A 12466-nucleotide genomic window follows, 5' to 3' on the forward strand; every position below is an offset into this window, starting at 1 on the left:
ATAAAAAAAACGGAATGACTAGAAAACATTTCCATTCTGCCAGTACCTGAGACGCAAGCCACAACAGGGACCTGCCCAACAGAGCCAGGAAAAATTCAGGTCTGTATCAGATGGAATTCTTGCAGTGATATGTTCTTTCCATATGCCCCCAAGAGGAATTTTAGTTCAGAATTTTCTTCTCTGCTGTTCCTAGTACAGTCATCAAGAAAAAAAACACCACTTCAAATAAGAGGGAAGCATTGCTGATGGCTTTGCACTGTGCAGGTGCTTTATAAATAGAGTCAAGATAATCTTTCCACACAGTATTTTACTTATCTGCAGACGCCAAAACTGAACTTCACATATTTTCAACAGAGCTGTTTCATTATAGCTCTGATGAAGTTCATCTCCTATTTGTCAGTGCACAAAATGTGAGAATAACAGAAGTCTTTTAGCTTGACTTTTCCTTAGGATGCATGCCTCTATCATGGGGGACACGAAGGACAAATCTTCAAATTTTCACAATGCTTGTGCTAAGGGAATAATTTTTCAATAATTTCTAATTTTTGTATTTACAGCAACAGTAAAGACTACAGCTCCCAGAGAGAAAAGAACAGTAGCAAAGGTCCAGGGATGGAGGACCAGATTATTCACAGCAAGGTCCAGCCTAGGACCAGGGATACAGCACAGCATCAACACCTCACCTCTGAGTTAATGCTTGGGAACCACGGTCCCACTGCAGACATTGCTGTGGTGTGGATTTGTAATGCTCCACTTCCCTTTCAACATGCAGTCATTTTGCTTTTTACAGGCGCAAAATGTCTGTGGATATTTCCAGCACCCAGGAAGGTCATAATAACAAATCTGCATGCAAATCTGAGAATAATCTGCCTCTAGGATCAATCATTTCTACAGTAAAAAAATAACAAAACAAAACGAAAAAACAACCAACCAAAAAAAAAAAAAAAAAAAAAAAAGAGCCACGCTTAGTAACCTGATTATGAATATGCAGGGCTTTTCAGTCTATTACAATTAATTGGAACATTTTATCCATTAATCATGTCATTCTATTTAAGAAATATCTCAACCTCATACATGACACAAAGAACTCCCAACTTCAATCTCCCCATCTGGTCTTTTCTCTTGCTTTGAAAAGTAGTTGTGCTGAAAATGTGTCAGACCCAGTGCAGCAATACTGAACAAGGGCACAGAGAACATCACTCACAAAAGTGCAGAGGCTGCTGCGCTGAAACTGCTTTCATCAGAAGTTTTCATAGGAGTGAGTGTTTTTTGGGTTTTGGGGTTTTTTTAACAAGATCATCTTAAATTGTTCTTCACATGAGTTCCGGATAGTAGGAGAAAAAACAGTGAAACTCTAATATCCCTCAGAATCTAACAAAGACTTACTTCCAGTTTGCTTTATACCTTTAGAAATTACATTTTAGGTAACAGCATGCATTTCTTTTCCAGTCTGTCTACTTCACAGCTTCCTGTTTTTTCTAGAAAAATGAATCAGGCATTTGTTTCTCTAAGATAAAAAAAGACCACTGAAAATATTGTTCTAGTAGAAGCCTCCTGACAGAAAAAGGAAATGTTCATGACACAATATCCTCAGTAGAAGGCATGCTTTCAGTAAAGTAAACCAGGCAGTACCACAAAATGACTCAAATAAATGCAAACATATGTCTGTATCTGCAGGAAAAGCAGCACAAAATGGAAACTGACAGTGCTTCTGTGTCTTAACTGCATCCCAGTTTGTTTTATCTGCAAACTTATGCTCTTTCACCCTTTATTGTCCTACTCTCAGTTACAAGAAAGATCTGTCATGATTGCTAAAAAAATACTGTGCAAAAACCTCGACATTTAGTGAATGTTTTGAGCAGCATTTGACCATAAATATACAGCGTAAACACCAGGATCATTCCAACACCTAAGTTTTAGCAATTATTTGAAAAGAGAATCAGCACAGGAGCTGCTTCCTGGAATGCCCAGCACCTGAAACCACTTCTGCTGCACCAGAGTGCTCCCTCATTTCCACCTGCAATACAAAACAGGGACCTGCAGGGCAGCACAGCCCCTCGCCAGATGTTGGGCAACGGAACATCGTGCCAAATTTCCCAAGTAATTCACAAGATATATATAACTAAACGGAGTATATGGAATCAAAGTTAGATCTTCCCTTTGTCTTCAAAGAAAGACTAACACAGAAAGAAAATAAACATAATAATGTGAATTATCCAGTCACTGCGGATGACCGTTTAAAATAAGATTTCTTCATATATTTGGTTAACACCAAGAGCTATTTTTTCATTTATGACTTATGGACTAAAATTGCTAAGGTTTTTATAAAGTTACAAATCTCAAACCAGGAGCTCTCCTAGCTTTGAAAAAGTATGTTTTGTAACATATATACCTTTACTGACTAGTGTCACTGCTAAATCTTTAACAAAACCTTAATTTCTTCTACATATCAATAATTTTCAGGAAGTTATAAACAGTCTCACTAGAAATCTCATTTACTCTAGTTATTAAATTTTACATTATCTGCTCCTTTGCAGTAGCATAATTTCATTGATTTTCCATTTCCACAAAGTCTTCCACTAACAGACAAAAAACAAAATGCAAACTATAGAACACAGAATAAAGAAGTAGAGCCCCGCACCACTTCTAATAAAAATTAAATTTTATCTAATATTATAACATACTATTGGTAATGTGAGGGCTGAGAGAGACGGTGATGGCAGCATCTGTGAAAACAACATTCCATGACTGAAAAAGTCTTTATCAAAGGAATGGCTGTCAAAGCATTATGCCTTATGTATATTATACATTATACCAGGTACATCCTCTGCAGAGTGAAGGGATGGCAAGAGTCCCTGGCATCACCCCTCCTGCTGGCAAGGCTGCCACGTCAGTTAGAGCTGCAGTTTGCAGAGACAAACACCTATTCAAAATGAAAATGCGATCCACAATTTCCTCATAAACTTCACTCACATCAAACTTTCAGTTTTGATATGCCAATACAATTCAACCTGCTTTATATCTTTAGAAATTACATTTTAAGTAACAGTAGGCATTTCTTTTTATCATCTTTTCTTCATCATGCATTTTGCTTGATTTGCAAAAAATATTTTACCCAATCTCTGAAGCAAAAGCACTTATATTTCTGTTTAAACATATACAATAGAATGAGTAAAACATGAAATGGGAAATGCAGTATCAAAACCAAACGTGAAATCAAAAAAAAAACCTTCTGCGAAGAATTCCCCCACCAAATTCTGTCTGTCAGCTCCAAAAGGCAAACCTTCCTAACCTTTTCTACATTCCCCACAGAGCTGCACGATGATGCCCACACAGCACAGGTTTACTGCAGCACTCATTTACTGATGCAAAGCCTGCTTTGTTTGAGCCAGAGACACCCAACGCAGGATGGGCATCCCCAGGATGGAACTGCCTGTGTGCTCTGAGACAAACCACATGGAGCACATGCCAAAATAAAAAACGCTGCTTTTCTTCAAACAGTCTGACTAAGCAGACAATCCAAAGCCTTTCTCATATGGCACTCACTTCTATTCGTGGAGCATTTGAAAATACAGGATTTTAAGAAACTTCTAAAACAACTTTGCCATGTCCACCTTAAGATTACAAAAGGCTGCTTAGGCAAACAAACAAACGCCCAACAATTCAGTTTTGTTCTTTATTTTTCTTTCATTATTTTCTAAAAAAGGTGACTTACAGCCCATATTGGTTAGATGATTTTATCAGGTGAAGAGACCTTTGGAAATATGGTCTGAAAATCTAACAAACTCCAGCTGGGTAAGGTGCCTTCCTTGTACATACCTCTATGTGCTCTATCTCCAAAAGCCTTTGGGGAGTTGCTGCAGTTAGTACAAAATACAGCTAGCTTTTGCCAGTGGCAGAAGTGTATTCAAAGAGCAATCTGTATTCTTTTCAGGGATTTCGAACTCCTGTTGCTGGCAGCAATCAATCAGGAATCACCAGCAACTGCCTGTGATATTTTGGTAATAAAGTCTGCGCTGATCCATGGGAACACAAAAGGGTGTAAAAGCTTGCATGGTAAGAAACAACATCCATGAAGCAATATTTTATTACTGTACACTGCCTGCTTCAATACACAGAAGTTTTTCACGGCCAAGAACAGATGCTGAAACGAAGCCCAGAAAAGAAGGCCCAGAGAAACTTCGTGATTTCCGAAGAGCCGCGGTCGGCAGCACAACAGGAACCGCGTTTCCTCCAACCCAGGTCAGCTCCCAACGATTCCCGCTTCCTGCTGCGCTCAGGGGCCTCGCAGAGACAGTGAAAACTAGGAAAATACATCAGTCAAGAAGTTTTAAAAACTTCTTTAAAAGCCCCCACAAAATTTAAGGCTCACAGTTCAAGCGCTATCTTCAATAATTGCTTGACGAAGGACTATTACTGCATTTTGTAACGCTTACACCTTTTCTCACCAATCCACCACTGGAAAACAGGAATATAGAACATTTAATAAAAAACCCAGCACACAGACAAGGAAAATTGATCACAGGTAGGAAAAAATGATTACTTGAGGCACAAGAAAAAACTCAAAAGTACCATGGAAGCGTCCTGCTAGTCTCTAACCTGGAAGACTGTCAGAATAATGCATCCAAAAATTATCAGGGACAGAGCAACACCTAATAAAAAGGAACATTTTGATCATGCAAACAGAGAGGGGTCAGCAGACATGAGAGAAACAAGTCCCTGCAGGAAAAGCTGTGTCTGAACCTGCAGCTCTGCTGCTGCTATGCTTGTGCTGTGACTGCTGATGCACATGCTGTGAACCTCGAGGACATGCCAGCAGCCAACTCCTCTTTCACATCTCCCTTTATACTGCATTATTTTCTGGTGACACTCTAAGCAATTATTTCAGTTTTAACACAATATATTCTGCTCAATTCTCTTAGCAAGTCTGTGTCTGTCTGCAGTGCAGCTTCCAACACATTTGCCTTTAAAACAGTCATAGGTAGGGAAAACTGCAGGTCAGTGCAGTGTTCCCAAGTTTTCCATTCTTGAAGAGTTCTCAAAGTCTGGACTTTGAGTTAAAGAAAATAAAAAGATCCACAAACAAACAAGCAAAGAAACAAATAACCCCCAAATATCTCCACCCTACATCATGCTGACTTCTCTCTCCCTAAATGAAGAGGGAAAATGCCACAAGTCTTTATGTTGAAATTCAGCCTACATGACATTTCCTTTGGATTTAATTGCTTTGATGCAATTTGTATCTGCCAATCAAGCAAGGCCCCGGAGCACCAAACACTGTGACAAAGAAGCTCTTGTCCTGTAATAGGCCCTGACATCAAAAAGACAGAATGCTCAACTTCAGCCAAAGCATCCCAAAGGAAACAAGCCAAAGCCCAACCACCGACTCTTCCAACACTATCTGAAGGAGTGAACAGCAAAAATCTTGAAAGTCAGACTTGACAGATTCTATATTGTCAAGCCTGTTTAAAATTGAACACATCCATAACCTTCAGATGCAGACATTTCTCCACACTGTCATTTACTAATTATGGAGTAAAGATGGTCAGGCAGACCAGCTTTTAGATATTGACTATAGCAGCTCACAAACATGATAAAAATAAACCTACTATTCATTTTCTTTCTTTGCGCAACCCAAACCATTTGTAAAGACAAAACCCTTTCAGGTGGGATCAGAGAAAAGGTCTAGTTTTCATGGTAGCATTCGTAATTAACACCTGCATCAATTCTATAGATATCTTTCTAAGAATATGCTAATTGTTACTACTTCCTAATCATTAATGCATAAAGCGATTGTATTTCCAGCTCATCTAATAAGATTACTGTATGACAGTTATTATCCATTAATGCAAAAGTACTCAAGGACTTTGGGTTTAACACTATGCCTAAGGACTAACTTAAGACAAAATTCATTAAACCAATAATTCCATGCACACATTATTAATTCTTTATCTTAAAATTGTACATAAGTCCAATATATCAAATTCTACATGAACACAGTAGTTTGTACAGGACAGCTACCACTGATTCCTTAAATAATTTAGAAATGCATACAGCAAAATTCAAATTCTGCTTCTGGACAGCCCTTTACAAGAATTTTCTTAAATATTTCCTCAAAGGAAATTCTTGTAAATACTTCTAGGGTCAGTGCATTCTTGCTTAAAGATTTCTTCACTGATGTTTCACTGATACTTTAGGAGTGAAACATCAGTGAGTTAGCTTGTATCCTAACTCAGAAAACTCAACAGGAGGGGGAACTGGATCACATCAAATGCATCCCTGAAGCAATTTTATTCCATATCTGCTTCAGTCCTCAGATTTTATTAAACTCCACATTAACCACCAAATCCTTTAAAGCAGCACTGATGACATGATTTTTAGATTCTGAAAAAACCAGTCTGTTCATCATGGAAAGACACCATCTTGGACCAGAAAATGAATAAATACCAGCCTTTGTCAGAAACTCTGTAGCTGGTTCTACTGCCAGATTCAGAGAGGAGCAGCTCATGGATCCCTGGTAGCTTTTAACTGGAACTCCAACATCATCAACATTAAATCAGCACTTGAGGAGCAATCAAACAGACCCCTACTGCTGTCAATTACAGGCTGAAAATTCAGTTTTGATGTGTGCATTCCAATCTCAGAACTTCTTAAGTATCTCTAAAATGAGTTATAAATGTGAGCTATGGTTGAATTTCTGACAATTAAACTTCAGTGGTGCATCACAGCTTCTTGCCTGTTAAGAACTCTTTAATGCACTCAATTTTGGATAAAAGCCATTGGCAATAATACATCCTGGTACTGTCTAGCAGATTACAATTTATTTTTAATAAAGGAATAAAGGCAAGGGGAAGAGTTCAGGCTCCAAGCCCCACTGGAAACAGGGAACAAAAAACAAATCACTTAAGGTGTGGACTAAATGCTCCAAAAGCGCCATGAATGTGTGAAATGTCTCTCTCTGCTGCCAAGGCCAAAGCCAGCAGGGATGCACGGCCTCTTTCTCTATGACGAATGCTGTACAGGAACAAGCACAATGTAAATTACCAAAGTAAAATAACAACAGACTCTACAGAATTAACAGAAATGCTTTTCAAGGAAAGACCATATTAGAAAATCACTTCAGCAGTTCAGCTATCTTAGTACTATTTGTTTTGTCATTCTCAGGAAAAAAGTTTTTCATCGTACTTGTATCACTTTTTATAGTATTTATGTTACTCTTCTGCTGTCCTGCTGAACACACTTAGTGATATAAAACTGATTCTGTGTTAAATCAAGTTCTATTCCAACAGAAACCAGTAAGAAAAAATCTGAACATTTTGAGTAAATGAAATATTGTAAGTAATTAGCTTCCTTATCCCTGAGCAGAACTTTCTGACAAATATGCCCTGATATGGCAAATGTTTACTGTAACATAAATAACAGTGATAAAGATAACAGTGGCAAAAGTTTCACAAATCTGTTTATGAGAGTCTGACCAAGAAGATCTCTACACACATTGAGAAAATATGAAACCCTCAGTCTTCATTTGAAATATGAGGCTGCGCCACCTAAACTAAGTTGGTATAAAGTAATACTTGAAACATTCTTTTTACAGAATATGTATACATGGCCCAGCATGTAGTTCAACATGCAACTGACATTCCCTGCTCACGACCTAACAGCAGGCAGTAGGCCAGTCTCTACAGAAATGCTTTTTATCACAAATAAATCACACTTACATTTTTTTCCACACAGGCTCACACAGAAAAATGCTTCAGATAACATTGCTGCAAGTGTGCGTTCATTAGCCTGTTTTCCAGCCCCCACTTATGTGGTTTGGTATTTAATTACAGGGTGGAGTGGTCCCCAGGCTACTTATGTTTCTTCCAGTCACAGCCAGAAAATTTCTGCAGGAACTGACATGCAGGACTGCAACTGCTTCAAGTTGTAGCTGGCTCCCCATCAACAAGGTTAGCTCACTGTTCATTGAAACTCACACTAGTACTTCTGTCAAATAATTATTTAAAATATGTTTTAATACAACAAATTGCATTCTAAACTTCAACAGATAATAAAAGCTTTAATAGGACCTATTATGTCCATTTACTTTTAATTGGTTTCTCAATATTTATTTTGCTAATGCCAAGAAACAAATCTTTATCATTATGCTGGAAAGAAATGGCTTTTTTTTCCCTTGAGTATAGGGAAATGTAACTTTGTATGCCTAGTTTAATCAAATATGACTTTTAGCACATCACCTATTATTTTATTGCACACAGCTTTAAATGCTGCTTCCCATAATCAATCTTAAATTGTCTTTTCTCCTGAAGAATATTACACCATTTGTAAAATACTATCATTCACATGAGAGCATTTTATTGCTAAATATTACTCCCCAAAGCATTGGGGCATAACAAAATACATTAAAGGTACAAAGAAATGCATTATTCCAATTAATTTTTATATAAACGAGAGAAGTTCTATTGGACAGATAAAACTGGGGAAATAAAACAAATATTAACTTAGGTAAGAAATTACATGCACGATGCATATTATATTTTATATTTAAAAGGATGTTATTAATCAGAGTATTACTGTTGACAGGATTAGGAAAAAAAAATAAAACCACTTGGAGTCTTTTACCTATGCTTTCAATTTACTAAAGGCCTTTTATTTTTGGCCTAAGCAACAAGAATCCATTGACTTGGAAAACTTTGTCTCTAGGTCAGAAATGCATGACAGGAAGGTGAAACCACATGAGCTCATTTTGATATTAGTCAAAAGACACAGAGCATACAAAGATTATATTATGCAATTTTTAGCCAGAGGTATCTGAAAACACTCCCTAGCCAAACCCTAGCAAGAATTTATATTGAATAATTATTTATGAATGGTCTGTTACACTGTTCCTGTCAGTCAGCTACTTCTCTGTTGCTTGTTCTATTGACAAAAATACATGCAAAGTGCAGAGACATGAGGTCTTCTCATTTAGGTGATAAACCAGATTAATAACAAACTTCTAAGTTTGGACCCTGGGACATATGCACACAGTATCATAAACAACATACAGTGACATACAGAAAAGTATTTACATGCTTTGCTGTTAGCTCCGAGTGTGACAAAGGGCAAAAATTCTAAACTCTGCAGAGTTATTCAGAGACTGGGCTCTTGAGTAATCCGTTAGAGATTCCAAACCCACAAGGCAAAGAAATCATTATACAATCAAGTAATTTTTTTTTCACTTTTTTTAAACAGTTTTGTCTCTTCTTCCCCTTACACACTGTTTCTATGACATTTATGAGGGCTGAATACCCACACATGGGTGAACATATGTGAACTCAAGATTTTACTCTTCTGAACAAGAAGGCTGTTGTGAGCAAGTAAATGACGTCCTGGAGCCCCGGCAGTTTAACTCCCTCAATATCCTCAGGTAGATGCTTCATCAGTAAATGTTTTATTTCATTAGAAAACATTTTATCTTATTTACCAAGTTAATGCAGTATGACTTAGTTTGCAATGAATCTGTGGCTGACTTACAGAATCTACCAAAATAAGGCACTGCTGCCTTACCACTTACTACAGCTATAACATATTTTCAGGCCAATTAAACGGCTTTGAATCAAGCGTCAATTGTCATAGATAAAACGCTCTGGCGAAAATGACTGGCCAGAGGAGATATCGGCAGCTGTGTTACCACACTTCCCAAAGCGTGCCGCTGAACAAGGCGGCTCCTGCGCGTCCCCGCGGACGGGGATGCTTCAGACACAGCGGCCGGGGCCGGGCCGGGCAACTCCCACCCATGCACAGCCCCTTCCACCTCCGGCAGGCCACGGGCATGCAGAGCTCTGCTCCCACGTCCCAGAAACTCCCTGAAATAACTGGCATTCAACTTTTTCTCAAAAAAATTAAGTTTCAGAATCTCGGACGCGTGGCCAAGCAGGAAAGAAATTCGTTATCAACAAATACGGCAGGACATCTCCCTGCCTCTCTCCTCCCGCCGGGAAGGGATTTGCCCCCGGAACGCCGCACACAGCCCGGAGCCGGGGCCACCCCGCCGCCCTCCGGCGCAGCCCGCGCCCCGCGACGCCCCGGCCGCTTCCCCGCCGCACTCACTTGAGGAAGTAGCGCTGCCCGGTCTGCGTGAGCGCCATCTCCCAGCCCGGCGGCAGCGGCCGCTCGTCCGTGACATCGCAGGAGCGCTGCCGGAGGTGCCCGTGCTGCGGCGCCGCGCCCGCGCCGGGCAGCGAGGCGGGCGACGAGTGCGAGCGGACGTGCACGGGCGCCAGGCGCGGCGCGGGCCCGCCCGAGTCCGTGCTCGACTGCCGCGAGTGCGAGCCCGAGTCGGGCTCCCTGAAGAAGGACTCGGGCAGGATCTTCTTCCGCCAGGAGCTGGGCCTGGGGTTCATCACCGCGTTGAAAAGCGCCTCCAGCTCCGTGTCCAGGTCCTGTGTGACGTGGATGACCTGCTGGCCCGGCGGCGGGGCCGCGGCCGCGGGGTTCATCGTGCGCCCCTCTGCGCCGGCGGCGGGCGCGGCCGTCCCGGGACGGGCGGTGGCCGGGGCCGGCCCCGCTGCCGGGCCGCCGCCGAGGACGTGCCCTGTGGAGCGGGCGGGCTCGGCGGGCGGACGGAGCCTCTGCGCCCCCGCCAGCCGCGCCGGTGTCCCGGGCGGGCCGGGGCCGTGCCGGGCCGGGGCCGGGGCCGTGCCGGGACGGGGCAGTGCCGGCGGCTCCAGCCCGGCCCCCGCGCCGCCCCGCCCGCAGTTATGCAACCGCCGCGGAAACTTTGGGCACGGGCCGGCCCCGGAGGCCATCGCGGCCCGCCCCGCCCGCGCCCCCTCCCGCGTCGCGCTCGCCGTGCCGCTCGCCGCCGGGGCGTCCATCGGCTGCGCTCGGCCCTGGGCTGCGCTCGGCGCCGCCGCGACCCCGCCGGAGCGGCCGCTCCCGTCCGGCCCCAGCTCGCGGTGCGCGGGCAGCCTCCGGAGCGCTCTGTCTCTGCCCAGCTAAGGAGCTTTGCTCCAAAACCATTGTTCAGAAAGTTAATGGGCGATACTAATTTCTGAAAGCAAAATGATGCTTAAATTAGTTCACGTACAAGTTGAATTGCGCGATTTAGTGATGCTATAGCTATGGGGAGGAATTAAGCATTTGTAGTGACATACACAGCAACCATTTCGCTGTGATTTGGATAAGGTTTGGTCTTTTGCTGGCGAGTAGGAGTCCTGTGCAGAGCTGTATGTTACGTCCTTCCAGCTCACTGTCCACAGGGGTAGTTTCAAATGCAGGCATGATGCTTTGTGGGTCTGCTGACTGCCCGTTCAGTCATTTGTCTTTGATTTACCCTATACTAGACATGAGAGCTGTCATCAAAGTGCATACCTGAGGTTTTCTATTATTAATAAATACAATTGTTGTTTTAATCTTGTTTCATTCTTTGGAGCGTTTGGAATAACTTTTGCATAGCAATGTGACCGAAAATTGTTTAAATTCAGAAGCTGTGTATATAAAGAATAATATTGTTCACGTTCCAACACTTAAGTGTTGGTTTCTACAGAGGGAAGCATCCAGTGTTTTTATGACTACACACATAGAGATACCACACATTGGCTAAATGAACACAACTGTATTTTAGCAATGCATTTGTTATTTTATTTCTGTGTATTGGACAGACTCCAGGCTATGCTGATTGATAAGAATACACCCCCCTCAGTAATCAGAATCTACACTAGAAAAGTCTTAAGTAATGTTTTTCTGAACTTTATTCCTTATTTCTTTAAAATAAGCATAACTTCTCTAAAGTTGCATTTGGCTTCTCTAGTGGAAAATGTGGGCCTGACTGAACCATCCTTGTCCCTCAAATGAATGTTACATATAATGTTGGTTATGTAGATTCTCAGAGTTGGAGTTTAAACCTGTACACAAACCACAGCTAGGTCTGTGAAACAAATCCTGTGCATTTCCTGATGGCTTTGCTTCAACAAATATTCCTTGTCAGTTACATTTCGTCACATTTCCTGTTCATATTTCCATTGGCTTAGCAGATCTCCTTGAGATTTGTTTTATTGTTCTTTGTTTCTGTGGGGGTCTGGTGGTTTTGTTGTTTTGAGGGGTTTTGGGGTTGTTTTTTTTTTTTTATTTTTCCTGACATCTGCTGTGCTTCTGGTCAGGAAACCCAGTACTCCTGAGACTTATGTTTCACTTCCCAAAGAATTTTTGTACCGTTCTTCTACAACTTTGTATTGGTTCCTTGCTGCAACAAGCTCAAAGACCAGTGCTAATCACAGTACCTGCTCCAGGTATATGCAGACATCACATATCATTTTTTCTTTCCTGCAATATTCTTATTTAAATCCTTTGCATATGAGATTCTGGGTATGTGTGCATGTGGTTATTGCACAGATAATGATCTGAACACGAGTGATTTTTCATACAGCCTTTAAAAGGGCTGTTTTTGCTTCCAGGGCTCTGTTTCTTTGAGTAAAGACAAACC

At 41.5% G+C, this 12466-nt stretch overlaps 1 protein-coding gene across 1 annotated transcript in view; it reads right to left on the minus strand.

The window, feature by feature from the left end:
• The window catches only part of WWTR1 (WW domain containing transcription regulator 1), a 43915-nt gene extending 33345 nt beyond the window's left edge, over nucleotides 1–10570 (minus strand). The window contains exon 1 of the mRNA XM_059479758.1: nucleotides 10093–10570. Coding sequence (XP_059335741.1) covers nucleotides 10093–10481 — 389 coding nt within the window. The 5' untranslated portion in view covers nucleotides 10482–10570. The remainder of the gene's footprint in view (nucleotides 1–10092) is intronic.
• Between the last annotated feature and the right edge of the window lie 1896 nt (nucleotides 10571–12466).

This window comes from Ammospiza nelsoni, chromosome 10 (genome assembly GCF_027579445.1).
Source record: "Ammospiza nelsoni isolate bAmmNel1 chromosome 10, bAmmNel1.pri, whole genome shotgun sequence".
In the NCBI taxonomy this organism is placed as follows: domain Eukaryota; kingdom Metazoa; phylum Chordata; class Aves; order Passeriformes; family Passerellidae; genus Ammospiza; species Ammospiza nelsoni.